At 53.3% G+C, this 16,017-nt stretch overlaps 1 protein-coding gene across 1 annotated transcript in view; it reads right to left on the bottom strand.

Annotated features, from left to right (window-relative positions):
• The window catches only part of COL4A2 (collagen type IV alpha 2 chain), a 157,065-nt gene that overhangs the window by 38,368 nt on the left and 102,680 nt on the right, over positions 1–16,017 (bottom strand). The window contains exons 5-15 of the mRNA XM_068984496.1: positions 13,712–13,846; positions 13,581–13,625; positions 11,273–11,389; positions 9,724–9,795; positions 9,352–9,387; positions 9,185–9,247; positions 7,411–7,446; positions 4,954–4,995; positions 4,040–4,138; positions 1,399–1,434; positions 791–841 (exon numbers count right to left, since the gene is read on the bottom strand). Of these exons, the coding sequence (XP_068840597.1) occupies positions 791–841; positions 1,399–1,434; positions 4,040–4,138; positions 4,954–4,995; positions 7,411–7,446; positions 9,185–9,247; positions 9,352–9,387; positions 9,724–9,795; positions 11,273–11,389; positions 13,581–13,625; positions 13,712–13,846 (732 nt within the window). The remainder of the gene's footprint in view (positions 1–790; positions 842–1,398; positions 1,435–4,039; positions 4,139–4,953; positions 4,996–7,410; positions 7,447–9,184; positions 9,248–9,351; positions 9,388–9,723; positions 9,796–11,272; positions 11,390–13,580; positions 13,626–13,711; positions 13,847–16,017) is intronic.

The following is a 16,017-nucleotide window of genomic DNA, read 5'->3' as shown; positions in this document are numbered from 1 at the left end:
GTTCTGATTTTTGAAGACTGACACTTGGGGTGGCTGTGGCCCGTCACCCCAAGGTCACTGTCTTTTTTCCTAGCCCCTGTCTTTGCCCACCTTTTCAGCTCACTGTGGGGTGGACCTGGCCAGCTGACTGAGCTCGGGCCGGTGGAGGGCGGTGTGCCCTCGGGCCAGGAGCGACAGGGGGCAGAGCCTCCTCGAGAGACTCCCCCCCACCCCATCTGCCCTACCCGGGACATTTTTCTTGGACTCTCGGGGCAGCAAGAGATTGACTTTGTTGGATACAGCCTCCGTTTCTGTTACCACAGAGTCATTCAGGCTAATACAAGCAGAAACGCGTCCGAGTTCCGTTCACGTCCCTCCTCTAAAGCGGGGAGCACGGTCTTAAAACCTCCAGTTACTGGGTGACAATGACGTGTCGGTCAATGCAGGCTCAGGGTCGTAGCCGACAGCCCACGGAGGGGCAGGACCCTGACAGTGAGCGTCGGAGATCAGGGGTGTGGGGTAAACCTCTGTACTTTCAGGTCAGTGCTGCTGTGAACCGAGGGCTGGGGGCTCCAGGGGTACAAGACTGTGATGCTACAACCGGCCGCAAGGGCATACTGCACACACTGGCAACAGAGCCAGGGTCTTATAACAACCATGCCGAGCAGGGCCTTTGGGGACCGCGAGTCAGTGTACAGCGGGTCTGCAACACATGCTACTGTGTGTCAGCTGTACTCCAACAAGAAGTGAAAGGGAAATAAAGTCTTTTTAAACGCCAGACGGTGCAAAGCACACACAGGCGCAGCTTTACCCGTGGTCCCGAGAAGCCCATGACGCCTTCTTCTCCCTTCAAGGAGATGCCCTAGGAGAGAACAGAGAGACCACCCTTCACGGTCTGCCTGCTTTGGGGGCTCATTCTTAGTTTCCCCCGCTGTGGCCAGCCTGCCTCTGCCTCTCCAGCTCCACGTAGGATGGGCTCCTAGGACGTCTGCAGTCAGCTGGGATGGTCATCCGCCCAGCATATCACCGGTCATTGTCCCCTGGTAAGGGGCAATGGGGAGGACTGGAGATTTGGGGGCAGGTGGGACCCAGATCAGGGAAGGCAGAGCGGTGACCCTGGCCAGGAAGCTGCCACCAAGCCCGCCCGGCCCTTCCCTCCAGGGCACTGCTCTTCTGAGCGGTTTGGGCTCATTTATGAACTTCAGAAGAGGGTGATCAGCCGCTGCTGATTCTGCAGAAAGACGTCATCCTGACACTGTTTTCTGAAAAACCATGAGAAACGATCACCCTTTCTTGCTGCAGACGAGTGGTCTGGAGACCAGGGCTGTGGGTTGTTAGGCCCCGGACAGTCTAACATTGTGATGGGACCCCTGAGAGTGCAGGAACCACGAGAAGAAGCATCTTTATTCCTTGACTTACTATTCTCCCGGGTTCTCCCTCGCTTCCTTTTTCACCCTGTGAAGATACGAAAGACAAGAAATACTCATTAATTCACCAATACTATTTAAAATGGATCAGGATTTATGACATAAGGTGCAAAGTATTTTATACAACTGCAAACAATGACTATAAACGGATTGTAACGAGCGGTTCCCTAATCCTTGCAGCTTCAAAATTCAAGGGGGAAAATGTGCTATTTCTCTTGGATTTTCACAGGATAGATGCAGTTGCGTGTTATTCTGATATGACCGCAAGGCTGTCTCTTTTCTGCCTGTGAGTTTCCTTCAGGGCCCACAGTGCCGGGGCACATGCCTGGGGGAGAGCCCTAGTGATAAGAGAGAGGCTGTCATTTGATAATGAAATAGCGACAGATCGTTCAGGTCAAAGAGGATAAGGCGGTGGGGGGCGGGGCGGAATCCTCTGAGGACAAGGCTCAGCAGGAGCGAGTTACGGTCCTGAGCGAGAGTGGCTTCGGAAAGCAACGTCAGCTTTATTTCTTTCAAAATAATCTTTTGTCTTTGGTTTTGGCTGCGTGGGGTCTCCACGGCTGCGCGGGCTTCTCGCCGGCCACGGCGCGCGGGGCCCTCTCTCCGGGCACGGCGCACGCGGGCTTCTCACTGCAGTGGCGGCGCGTGGGGCCTTCTCTCTGGCGGCCGCACGCGGGCTTCTCACTGCAGCGGCTTCTTCTGTTGCTGAGCACGGGCTCCAGGGCGCGTGGGCTTCAGCAGCCGCAGCTCCCGGGCCCTAGAGCCCAGGCTCAATGGTTGTGTCGCACGGGCTTAGCTGCTCCGAGCCACGTGGGGTCTCCCCCACCAGGGATGGAACCCGTGTCTCCTGCGTTGGCAGGTGGTTCCTTTACGACTGAGGCACCAGGGAAGCCCGTGATGCCATTTACACGATCAATTTCCCCCATTTCTCGTAGTCTAAAATGGGGACGGAAATGCAGCGATGGGTCCCTTCAGCCATCAGTCCTAGAACAGCTCCCAGGATCCCGCAGTCCTAGACTTCCCCTGCAGGCTGGCCGGGCCCAGCCCTGGGACCCGTTCCCTCTGCAGTTCAGTCCAGTTCAGTCGCTCAGTCGTGTCCGACTCTTTGAGACCCCATGGGCTGCAGCATGCCAGGCCTCCCTGTCCATCACCATCTCCCAGAGTCTACTCAAACTCATGTCTATCCAGTCGGTGATGCCATCCAACCATCTCATCCTCTGTCACCCCCTTTTCCTCCTGCCCTCAATCTTTCCCAGCATCAGGATCTTTTCAAATGAGTCAGTTCTACGCATCAGGTGGCCAAAGTACTGGAGCTTTAGCTTCAGCATCAGTCCTTCTGAATAGTCAGGACTGATTTCCTTCAGAATGGGCTGGTTGGATCTCCTTGCAGTCCAGGGGACTCTCAAGAGTCTTCTCCAACACCACAGTTCAAAAGCATCAGTTCTTCAGCACTCAGCTTTCTTTATATTCCAGCTCTCACATCCATACATGACTACTGGAGAAACCATGGCTCTGACTAGACGGACCTTTGTTGGCAAAGTGCTGTCTCTGCTTGTTAGCTTTCCCTCTTAGCTGCACAGAACAAGAAAATGCGATTCAGCCGCTCGATGATCTCAGCAGGGTCGTGCCTGCTCCGGCCTCACTCCACCCTGGGCTCCTGTCCTGACGCTGGACAGGGGGCCTACTCTGCTGATGGTCAGGTGCCCCCTGGAGCCAGAGTCCCTCCTGGGTCCACCCTGATGACCGTGGAGGCCCTGTCCTGCCTGGTGGTCCAGGGCTGTCCTGCTCGCAACCCGGGTGGTACATGACTGTCCTCTCTGGGCTCACAGCAGCCGCTGCCCAGGCTGCCTGTCAGTGGTCAAGTCGCTTGTAACGCCGCAGCTGCACAGACTCACGTCCCCTGCGGGAGGAGGGGGGTCCACCCGGCCCTCTCCCGTCTACCCCCCAGCATTCACACTCCATCTTGACAGATGCTCGAGAGACAGGGATCAGAGTCTACGTCTGGGATTTTTTACTTTGGGTCCCGTGACCTTTTATGGTGTGTCTCACCCTGGCCGCCACCCTGCCGCCCTACGAGGTCAGCATTCTACCAGGTCAGTGCTTCGGTCTTTATTAAGCACAAAGGAACCAGAAGGCTTAGGACGGGTGAACGGTCTGTTTGAGTGAATGAGTGATAGAGAAGGGTGTTAATTTTTATTTAGACTCCAAGAGGATGCTTTTAATCAAACAAAACATTAACAGAAACTACAAGAGTCAGAAATCTGACTTTGACCCAGAAAGCCCACAGGGACGCTCCACGCCAGCAAAACGCAGGCCTTCTTTTGCTCGCACGGCCCCGCATCCTGGCAGTGAGCTGTGCTTCGACCACTGGCTACGTCTACTCTAGAGCCTGAACGCGGAGCTGAGGTTCTTAATGGATCCTTGGGTTGGTCCCGATTCATCATGATTACGAGCAGTGATACTGAGACGCCTGTGAGTGTGCTCAGCACTTTCAAATGCATAATTTGCTAATTCGGTGGGGAGGGCATTTCCACTCTGAATGTGACTGAATAAGACCAAAGAAAGCCACACCTTTTTCTCCTCCTCCTGTCGGTTCAGATGGGAACACGGCCATCTTGCCGCAGCCCCTTTACCTTATACTGCTCTGGGAGAAGCTCGTATGCCGGCGTGGGCTTCTCGACGTAACCGTTGTCTGGTGGAATCCCGCCGGGTCCCTGCAGCCCCATGTCTCCCTGTGAATGGTTTAGCAAAGCAATTGTCTTTAGATCGAAGGACACGATCGAGGCTGAATAAAGCACAATCCCACCGCATACTGCTGCTTCTGTCTTTGCGTATTACTTATCACACGTACATCAATTTTAATAGTGTTACAATCATAAGATCAAAGTCGTATATAAGCCTGGATGGCAGCGGGGTTTAGGGGAGAATGGATACATGCATACGTATGGCCGAGTCCCTTTGCTGCCTACCTGAAACGACCACAACATCGCTAATCGGCTGTACCCCAATATGAAACATTTTTAAAGATGTAAAAACATCACACAGAATAAAATGATAGTAAGGTAAAATTACTTGATTTCCACTTGCATCAATAATCATTTAGAATTTAGGCATCTAAGCTGTTCAGCTTGGTCACAATTTGCAGTTGCATTGGCTTCAGCGGAATTTTCTCCTTACGATGGATTTCTGTACAAGGAAGTTATTCGGTCTGTGCGCCAAATGCTTCGGTGGTTCTTGCTACGTATTACGCTACTGCTTTCTAAGACTGGTACTCAAGACGTAAATCGGAACGGGCGTCCCAGGCGTCACTAGACATAAACAATCCACCTGCCAATGCAGGGGACGGAAGAGGCGCGAGTCAACCCCTGGGTCTGGAAGAGCCCCGTCTTACAGATCCTAACCAGCACTGGGGCCTGCCTGGCCACCTGGCACTTCACAATGGCTGTTCCCTTTCACACGGGGTGTCGGCAGAGCACCTCAAGATAACAGCACAAAATGAAGCATAACTGCCAGTGTTTCCTAACTCAATCTAGTAACTCTCCTTTACCTTTTCGCCTTTTTCTCCATAAAAACCAAGTCCTCGGTTGCCCTGAAAGACAGATGGCTTCTGTAAGTTCAAAGTCAACAATCGCAGTGAAATAAAATTATTTTTTTTTTAGGAAAAGAAACCTAATACGTATGTATTTGCAACATCACTGGACAACTATCCTTCCTAATATTCTGGCTTCAGCTCCCAGGAACGAATTAACACAAGAGGAAAAGACACGTCTTTTCTGTTTCTATTTCCGTATATAAAGGGTGGAATGGAAGTCTGAGTCCAGATACCACATAAAATGAACAGGAGCAAATCGTGACGCTGTACCAGTTGCAGAAAGTGGCCCCTCATGTTGTGCTCTGGGCGTTCACTAACACGAAACCTTAAGTCACAAAAATTTGGGGTTCATAAAAACGATATACTAGTGTTTTAATAAAGCTCTGCTTTTAAAGAATTTGTATTTTGTACTTTAAGCAAAACCTGAAAAGCAGTGGGCTAAGAGTTGTTTGTCACCCCTGGGGACACGCTGCCACTTGCTCATGTCGCCTGTATATTTTACGGCTCAAATCCTGATGACCAAGAAGTTGACTATTCGTGATTTCCTCCTTGCGGCCCCGGGCTTCGACAGTCCAGGGCCCCCGCTAACTGACTGCTGCCTCTCCCGAAGTCCCCTGGACTACGTGGTGAGGCTGGACATCACCGATGGGGAGACTGTCATCTCCTTGGGCCGAAGCCTCACGGCGAACAGGTGATGGAGCTCAGGTCAGATCCCAGGTCTTCCGACTCTGCAGGTCGGGGTCTCAGAGTGTCTCCTTGGGTTCTGGCCCCTCTGGGCTCGGAGCATAGCCGTTTCCTGCCTGGGATCCCAATCTGAGGACCGTGATTCATACTCTCCTCTGCCTCAGGCTTTCTCATTTTGGTAAAATAATCCTAAATGTCACAGAAAGATGTCCTAATTCTCTTAATGATGGTGTTCTTTGGGTTTAGCCAAACTTTTCATCACCCTTCCTGCTTCAGAGGCAGACCGGGAAGGCGCCCTGGCGAGTGTTTGACAGTTTAATGACAGGAGCATCCATGCGTGCGTGGGAGGGCTGACCGCCCGCCAGGTGGGCCGCGGGACAAACCACGCACAGCTCAGGAAGGCCCGTGTCCTCTGACTGCCCACCGCTCTGCTGCCTTCCCGGGGCTCCTGTCCTCGCCGAGACGCGGGGTCCCGTGGGGCCCACCTGATCTCCACACCGCACAGCCCCCTGCCTCTGATGCCGAGTTTCCACAAACAGAAACAAAGCCTTTCGTTAATTTTTGCTTTCTCTTTGCTTCCTTCCCACCTGGCTGGGGAGTTGGAATCAAAGCACAGAGATGCAGCCAGGCGAGATGAGAATGAGATCTGCTTGGGGCATCCCCCTGCCTCGAGAGCCGGTGTCCAGGACACCAGGAAGTGACCTGCTGGAGAGCTGGGGCTGTTTGTGCTGCGGCCAAGTGGGGATCTGAGGCGACCCCGGGGCTCCCTGCCCCGTCCTACATCCGTGTCTCTTGGCTCTGGGCCGTTCCCAGCCCGCCCTGGGCGGATGGACGGCGGGGAGCCGGGTGAGGGGGGTGGGTGGGCAGAAGCCTTAACGAGCTCCAGCCTCAGCCGGAAGCTGAGTCAGAGATGATGGGAGCTGGGGTCAGGGTGGTGACAGCTGAGGTCCCCAGGCGGCAGGGAGATGGGGTTTCTGCAGGGTAGGCCTGGGAATGGGCGGGCCAGGGAAACGTCCTTGGCTTTACACAGGCCACAGAGTGGTTCTGAAATGTTCCTAACGGTAGCCCAGTATTTCTGACTCATGTCGGGATTTGACCAAATACATCCCTCGCCAGCCTCCTACAGCTTGTCCTGGACATTTGTTTAACTCCCCCAGGTCACATTAAACCCGAATTCTGCCCACGTTCCTAACAAGCCACCGACTTTGCGGTGCTCCAGCCCACTGAATCGTCTTTCTCTGATGGAAAGAGGACAGTGTTGGGCCAGAGCCTGGCTTGAAGCTCCCTGAATACACCCCCAGAGGCTGACAGCACGCTCTGGGAGGGCCCACCTGCACCCAGGTAGGAAGAAGGCCATCGGCTCCCCGCACAACTCCAGCTCTGTCTTGTCCCGTCCCGTGAGAGAGCACACAGTGGGTAAGCAGGGGTTGTCCCCGACGTGCTCTACATTTCTAATCATGCATTCACCAGCTGGACTTTCATGCGGCCACAGGAATGCTGTGTGGTTTGCAGACAAGAAGTCATTCCACGCATCCACTTACTTAATGACTTCACGCATGGATTTACTCTTGGAGTTTAGAGGCTTGTCTTATAACTCTACATACGATCCTCCTCATGAGACAAACGATGTACTTGTCAGCCAGGTAGTTCCACGGTCAAGAAGGAGACGCAGCAACATGCGAGGCCCCGGTTCCCTCCCCCTCACCCACCGCGCCCCCAGTAACTTACTGGCTGTCCTTTGGGTCCAGGGGGTCCAGGTGGTCCCTGCACAAACACAAAGAAATCTCTCAGCTGTTTTCTTTATCCCAGGACCCAGATGACATCTGCTCGGGAGCCCTGGGAAAGCTCTCCACTGTGTGTTCGGCACACCGGGGAGGATGTGCAGAGCCTTCCGGCGCACTCATCTCGGCAGGGACTTGGGGCTGGAGGGCGGAGGACGGGGGGTCGGGCCCGGTTCTCAGGGTCCGCTGGCTGCCCGGGCACAGCTGCTCCTGGTTTGCTTTTCTGAGCTCAGGCTTCTGACCTGACCCGGGTCCTGCTCACACTGGCCCTGCTCCGTCCACGAGGCCCCGGGCCCCGTTCCTCCAGAGACGGCCCCTGCTGGCCTCCCGTGTGTCCCTGCACCCAGCACCGTCTCGCACTTCGCGCTGCTGGGCCGGCAGGCAAGCACACACAGAGTTAATCTACGTCTGGCCCCTCGGCGGGGCTGGGAATCCGCCTGCCAGGATCACCTCGTGCTCCTGCAGAGCAGTGCCTGCCAACGCCACACCGAGGGTGAGAGCTTGACACGTGCTTTAGAAGAGCCAGGCGTGGTGACACAGAACAGGTGGAGGGGCAGGGGGCCGTGGGAGGCCTCAGTGGTTCGTGTGAAGACCCGGAGGCCGGCACCTCGGCTCGGGGAGGCAGGGAGCACCCAGCTGTTTATTTCCCGGAACCGTGTGAGTAAAGCAGGGGACCCCCACCCCGACCGCATGGCCCGCGTCCTGTAAACGGGTGGCTGCTTGTGTACAAGGGCTGAGAGCATCTCGAAACACGAGCCCGTCTCCTTCCCTTCAGCCAAATCTCACGGCCGGAGGGCTGCTGGGGAAAAAGACCAGAACGGCCCCGGAGAGCTGTGCTTCGTAGAGACGTGACCGATTGTTGCAATTATTATCAGTGGTCTGAGGGAAGCGACGAGCACTCCCACCCCAGCTGCTGGTGTGACGGACCTGCCCTCAGACACACACGTGTCCGCTGTCTCTCCGCATCGGCTGAGACGTGGGTCCCACGACCCCATCCACGGCCGCCTCAATCTCGGGGCATGGTGTTCTGTGAGAAGGACTCTCTCCCCTGCGGCCACAAGCTCTCCCTGAGTAAGTTAAGGCCTGTTTGTCTTATTAATGAAAAATGTGGAGTAGGAGAGAGTTGGGCACTTTGCAGGAGCCCGTTCACCTCCCGGCCCCTGTGCAGCGGGAAGGATCCGAGGCGGCCAGGCCTGGGACTCTCCCTCCTCGGGCAGGCCCTCCTCCGGCCAGGGGTTTGGCTGCTAGGCCTCACTCCTGCTTAGACGAGCAGGAGGAGGGGACACCTGCAGGCCGCCACTCAGCTGGGGCCCGAGGGTCACTGGGTTAACTGATGTCCAGTATCTCACCTGTCACGGTGGCTGTGCCCAGGTGCGTTACCCCCGCTCTGAGGCCTCACCAGCAGAGCCCATTCCCTCCTTATGGACCTGCAGGACACGGGTCTGCTTTGCTCGGGATGACGGGCCCCTGTCAGCTGGTCAGCTGTGGGGCTGGGAGAGCGTGTGCTTGACTGGAAGGGCTCCAGGTCAAAATCTGACCTAGCTGGCGTTGAGTCTTCACTCTCAACCTTGATGGCGGCAGCGGGGACAAGGGACGGCCTGGGTGGTCTTGGCAACCACGTGCGTCAGGCACGCCGTGAGGCCTCCACCAGCGTCTGCGCAGCCTGCATCTCGGAGGATGTTCTAAACCCGCAAGGGCGAGCACGTGAGCCTGGAACTTACCGGTCTTCCTGGGGCTCCAACCGGACCCATCTGTCCCACGGGCCCAGGGCGGCCGGGAGGCCCCTGCAGACAGGCAACGGAGAAGGCGGTTAGGGAGGCAGGAGGGGTGGAGCCCAGAGCCCTTCAGGTTCCGCCGGGGTCTCTTCTCTAACAAAAGCAATGCTTACCTGCAAGCCGACCAGTCCGGGCTCTCCAGGTTCCCCCTAATTGAGAAGAAAGAGTTTCAAGAGTTTCAGCTTTTAAGAATCTGTGGACTTAGCTGCGTTTTACTTCAGTGTTGGAAATAAGCATATAGAACACACCCGCTGTCTAAGGACTCGGTGATGTTAATTGCGTAGACAGCTGCGCTGTCGTGAGTATAGGAGGGCGGCCCGCAGTTAGTGTAAGATGGCCGACAGCCTGGAGGCCAGTAAGGGAACCTTGAAATCAGTGGAGATTCTGGCTTGCGGACACTGTGCGTCCCCCCGCTCGACTCAGAGGTCACTCTTACTGGGGAGTGTACATGGGGGCTTGGTCATGCCCCGTCTCTGCAGACTTACCCTGTATTTGTCACGGTCCTCTGAGGACAGAGCGTAGGGCTCGCCTTTCTGCCCTTTCGGTCCTTGGGGCCCCTAAATGCGCGCATGTGGCATAGAGAGAAAAACACGAACAGTCTTCAGCGTAGTGACACGCTTGGAGTCATTGCCTGCCCCCTTTCCTGGGCGACGCCCAGCTGTTCTATAGGCAAACGAGACTATTCTGAACATCCAACTCTACCTTAACCATGAGGTGAGACTTTTACCTTCATATTTACCCAACAGCATCTTTCTTAAAGCTAAAAGAGAAATATTTGATAGGATTTGATTTGCAGAAATCCAAGTAGAGGTTCGGCAAATGAATACTTTCCTCTCCCAAACTGTCCCTTCTCTTTGTAACAATGCTATTCTGTGTCTTCTTTGCGTTCGCATGCTAAAATATCGACACCTACACTCCGCAGTACTATTTGCGGGAGAGATTCTGGGTCATCCGTTAAAAACGGGATTGTGTCAAGTATATTGCATTGGCCAAAAAGGTGGTTTGGGCTTTCCGTGACATCTGAGTGAACTTCTTGGCCAGCCCAGGTACATGGTATGACACACAGGTACATAAGTACACAGGCCTTTTAATATCTACATATAAAACCTGTATGTTAAAGTGATGGATATATTCATTGATGACGAAAGCTATGATATTGGAATAAAGCAGAGTGCAGCTTACTGATAAGTTGAATCACATGAAAAAGAAACAGGTGGCAAATGGGGAGCTGGAGGGCAGAGGTGTGAAGACAAGCAGAAATCGGTCGGCTTCAGGGAAGTGCAATGAAGACCGCTCCTGCTGCCCTTCCCTCACCTTAAGATGCTTTTTAAGTAGAAAGTTTTGCCAGAAAGTGTTAGTTTAACCCTGAATTTGGAATATATTGCTATAAGGCAACAACATATTATCAAAAAAGATTGTTTGCACAGACCCTAGAAAATAAATGAGGTCATGAAATAGATCATTATATGAAAGTTCTTCCATTAAGAAAAGTAAAGTCTACCTTGTATATCCTGGAGAACAAAACTGTTTTTTCATGTCACAAAGGATGTTAGAATCTAATAAAATGATGACTAATAGAGAAGTCTGTTCAAGGTTTAAGCTTTTTAAAATTTTAGTTCCACGATTCCGCTATTATTCTTGCTATTTGAATGGGAGGAAGTGATGGTATGTTTGGGAGACAAACTCATTACCTTCTATTTAACACACAAAGGACAAAGGGGAAATGGAGCTCTCTGAGTCCAACCCGCCTAGATGTTGTCAAGAAACCTCAGCAGCGGAAGTGTGCTTCATCCTGACTGCTAACCGAGGGTGGGCAGCCACCGTTTCTGGGGTGGAAAGGTGGTCTCGGCACATGCTTGCTTCCCCCACCCCCAACAGGCAGGAAGCAGCCCGCCCTCCTGAGAGACCTTCCCTAAGGCAGTTTCTCAAGGGGGTCCTCGGTGGGCCCTCCAGAAAGCAAGATCTTTCCTGCATTTCCACCACCCAGACTTTGGAGCCGACCAGCGGAGCAGGCTGAGTGCTGCTAGTACTCACGCGGGGCCCGAGGAAGCCACCGGGGCCCGGGGGTCCTGCGTAGCCCGAGTCGCCCATGGTCCCGTTGCAGCCATCATACCCTGGAGGTCCTCTGGGTCCGCCTTGCCCGGGATGGCCCTGGAAATAGACAAGCCATTGAGCTTGCGGCTTAGGTTTCATGTAACTGGGATGAGGCTGCTTCAACCTTCTCAGAAGAGATGTCTCTGAGCTCCTCATCTCCTCCTGAATTATCAGTCTGCTCTTGGCCTTCCTGACTCTCCTAAACTGGATCTGAGACATTTGAAATTGCACGCCAACCTGATCTTAATTTTGAGCTTGTCCTTCAAAGGAAAATTTCAATTCTATTGAGCTAAATGTCCATCTTGTGTTCAACATCCAAGCAGGTCTATTTCTGGATGATACAGCTCTTAGATTATACTATACATCAACTTTGCTTATGACTTCTTTTTTAAAATTTATTTATTTTTAATTGAAGGATACTTGCTTTAAATACTGCGTTGGTTTTCTGCTATACATCAACATGAATGAGCCACAGGCATATATGTCCCCTCCCTCTGGAACGCCCCTCCCAACTCCCACCCCACCCCACCCCACCCCTCCAGGCTGTCTCCGAGCACCGGTGGGAGCTCTCTGAGAGAAGCACGGGAGTGTACGCACGACCACGTGTAAAACAGACAGCCAGTGGGAACGTGCTGTAAATGATTCTAGGCAGCTAAAAGTACTGGGTCCCTCAAGCCCTATGTTCATTAGGTACTCAGATAGAGCAGTGGCGCTCACGTTAACTTGGTGTGAGCATCTCTCAGACTCCGGCATCGAGGAGACCAAGTTTAGCAGACCTGGCATTCCAGAGAAAATGACCAGGCATCTGTTTACCATGATCACCCCTCCAGGTGGTGATCACTCCCTCCCTAGTTTGAGAAATATTTGCTTCTGACATTAAATGAGCATGAAATGGAAAAAAAACAATGGAAACACGACACCGATCAGTTACAGTACGTTTCCACAAGGCCACTCCATCTAAAGCTCAGCCTTCTGCTTCCAGGAGAGCACAGCAAGGGACAATCCCAAGGGGCCAAAAAAAGTAGGTTAAAAATGGGCAGTTTCATCGGAGGCAGCTGGTAAGAAAATGCTTTGGTTATTTGTTTAACCCTTGAAATCTGCAAATTCTTCAACTCTGCCAATTTCTCAAGATTCTGACTCATGCGCAAGTTATTTCCTTAACCGTGCACAGCTGTGTGCTGTCACTGACGCATCTGTTTGAGCCCCTCTCAGGGGACGCCAGGGATCATGGCCATGCGGGTCTCACGTCTTGGTGAGGGGGGGCTTCCTTTCCTTAGCTCTGCCTCCTGCTGCAAAAATCTCCTTGAGCATGGAGCTAAGGAAAAGCGGCAGTTCTCGGTAACTGCTGTCCACTCATACCCTTCCCCCTTTCTTCTGCAATGTGGCAGCCTCGCTTGTGTAGCCTGGAGTGTGTGTGTGTGTGCGCGCGTGCATGCGTGTCTGAGCATGATGACAGATGACACATGTGGTGCACGTGTGTGCATGCGTGTATGGGCACGCTGACGCGGCACAGACATTGGCATGAGCGTGAAGGTCTGGAGACAGATGTCCTTAAACACCAGCTGCGGAGGGATGGAGCAGGTCTGAACGTGGGATAAACACATGTATCCCGGAGGCCGAGATGGGCAGGAAGCCGCCCCTGGGAAGTCTGCCCCCGGGCCCGAGGAGGAGGCTGTGAGTCAGGCTGCTCTGTTTATTTTCTTGTGCCACAAGAAGTAAAGTAAACTAGGTTAGAAAAACACATTTTATTGCATTCTGAGATTTTCTCATGGACAAAGCATGCCTTTCGTCTTCTCTGTATGGTTGCTACCAGGAACCTGAGCCTCTGCACAGACTACAGGGCAGTCCGTGCTCTGGGCAGGACGGCTTTCCACTCAGGTGGTTCTGGAGTTCAAACGCGGTGTGAGACTGGCTCCTTACAGCCGGCCAGTGCCGCCTGCAGCTTGTTGCCAGTAACAAGGGGTCTCCCCTTTGGCCCTTGTCACCCCTGTGGCCTTGCGGTCCTGGGAACCCCAGTTTTAGCACAGTAGCCTCCATGCCAAGTCCAGAAGACCATGTGCAAATGAAGCAGCTTGTGCAAGAGATGACTGGGTTGCAGGGGAAAACGTTTTAAAACGCACACATAGCCACACAGGTGTGTTGTTACAGACAATTAAGGGGGACTCGTTAGATGTGTGTCTGGGCATCATAAACAGGTGGTTTTGTACGTATATGGTGCTTTGAAATTTTAGTCTTATGGAAAACTTACAGGAATTCCGTCGGCACCAGGGAATCCCGAAACACCTCTTGGTCCCTGTAAAGAAGGCAAACAGACTTACGGAAGGCCAGGACACCGCCCCCTCCACCCCTCGAGAGGAGCACCCACAGTGCCATACGCACCACGTCTCCCTTCGGGCCTGTGATCCCGGGGGCCCCCCTTTCGCCCTTGTCTCCTTTGCGGCCTTGCAGTCCTGGGAACCCCTGTAGCCCAGGGGGCCCGGTGTACCCCTGGGGGCCCACTGGTCCTGGCTGGCCCTGTGGGAACAATACCCGGTCAGTGTCCAGAATTCACAACCATGTATGAACATCTCCAATCATGCTGCTTTTGAAACTATACTTTTCATGCTTAAAGAGCTATACTCTTCAGAGAGCACTCTGTATAAATCACCATCTTCTTCCACAAGAGCCACAAAGTGATTCCTGGCTGAGAAAGTAACAGAGTTCAAATGGGGGAAATACTACATGTGAGACAAAAGTTATGCTCGAGTACTAAAGTGAAGTTATTGTGAAATGCTAATATTGGGTTGGCATGAAAGAAAGAATCAATTGACTTAAAAAAAAAAAAGTCCTTTCAGTATAAACGAAGGTGCCAGACAAATTCCTGAGAGCCTCTCTGCCTCATATAATGCACACAATAGGCATGGAGACACAACTAGCACCCAGGTATCAACGTGACCCCCAGATGTTTAAGTGGTTAGACAGTCTCTCATCCTGCGCACACACACACACACAGAATGCACACATGAGTATGTGTGCGTGTACAGAGAAAAAAAAAAAGTCTCTGAAATGCATAAAACGTACATCCAAGCCATTGCTGCTGCTGTTCCATCACCAAATCGTGTCCAACTCTTTTCGCGACCTCATAGACTGTAGCCCACCAGGCTCCCCTGTCCATGGGATTTCCCAGGCAAGAATCCCTGGAGTGGACTGCCATTTCCTCCTCCTGGGGAACTTCCCGGCCCAGGGGTCAAACCCGTGTCTCCCGCGCTGGCAGGCAGATTTTTTACCCCTGAGTCACCTGGGAAGCCCTTGCATATCCCCCAGGATGGCTATTATTTTAAAAAGAAAGACGAAATTATGTGTTGGCAGGAATTTGGAGAAGCTGCTCTGTTGCAGGGAATGGAAACGGCGCGGCCGTTGGGGCAAACGGCATGGAGGCGCCTCAGAGACGGAGCTGAGAATCACCCGCGACCCAGCAGTCCCGCTTCTGCGACCACACTCAGAAGGGTGGGAAGCAGAGACCTGGACGGATCACGTCTGCACCCACGTTCGTGGGAGCATTTTCCACAATTGTCAAAGGTGGAGGTGCGTCATCCATGGATGGATGACGGTTAAGCATGATGCGGTCTGTCCAAACAACGGACTCTTCTTCACCTTAAAGGGGCAGGAAATTCTGACCCAGGCCACAGCACGGATGGACCCTGAGGACACATACTGAGTGAAATGAGCCCGCCATGCAGGGACAAACGCTGTCTGATTCCACTAACATGGGGTCCCTAGAGGAGTCACATTCGTAGAGATGGAAAGTCCCAGAGGGGTGACCAGGGGCTGGGGGAGGGGAGTGGGCAGTTAGGGTTTAATGGGGACAGACCCTCAGTTTGGAAAGGTGAAAGAGCTCTGGAGACAATGGTGGTCACGACTGGATAAAACATAAATGCGCTTAAGGCCACGAGACTGGGCAGAAACGGTCAGGCCGGCACATTTTATGCTGTGTACATTTTATCACAATCAAAACGGAAAGATTGAAAAGGGGTTCCAGCTCTCTTATTATTGGAACTAACTTATGCATCACAGTTCTATTTTAGAGAACGTCCCAGGTTCGCCCAAACTGAAAAAAGTAACAAGACAAAACCAAACCCCAACAACTCTGACTTGATTTCTTAAAGGAAGGATTCTGCTGTTGCTTCATCCCACAGACCCTTTCTCTCCGAGCCTCATTCACTCTCGCATTTCAAATGCCCGTCTTGTCTTTAGATTGAGGGGGTACGGAGCCATTATTTCTAGACTTCTCTTTTATAGCCTGCAAAAAGCCTTTCTTGTATAAACTGTGCCGCTAAGACGTTTGTCTGTGCGGGCAGAAGTTTATAATCTGTCCTTAACACTGCACAGAGCTGGGGGGAAGCGAGCGGCTTCAGATGCAGCTGGCGGCGCGGCGTTCACACGGGACCGGGCGGGGGAGGAAGGGCGTGGGGGACCCTGCCTGCAATGGCCTCACCGCCCCCACGCTGCCCCACCCTGCAGGTGCCGGCCCGGGCGTGGGGGCGAGTGGGGAAGCGGCTTTTTGGGGCGGAGGACGCAGATGGACACTAAGATGGAGTTTGGCAGCTGAGATGAGCCCTGAGGCTTGGGGCCCTGTGTCCTCAGATGACGGGGAGCCTGGGCGCCCCTCGGGGCTGGGTCAGCGTTTCACAGATGGCGGGTTCTCT

This window comes from Capricornis sumatraensis, chromosome 12, assembly GCF_032405125.1.
Source record: "Capricornis sumatraensis isolate serow.1 chromosome 12, serow.2, whole genome shotgun sequence".
Taxonomy (NCBI): Eukaryota; Metazoa; Chordata; class Mammalia; order Artiodactyla; family Bovidae; genus Capricornis; species Capricornis sumatraensis.
This window is presented reverse-complemented; position numbering and strand designations above follow the sequence as displayed.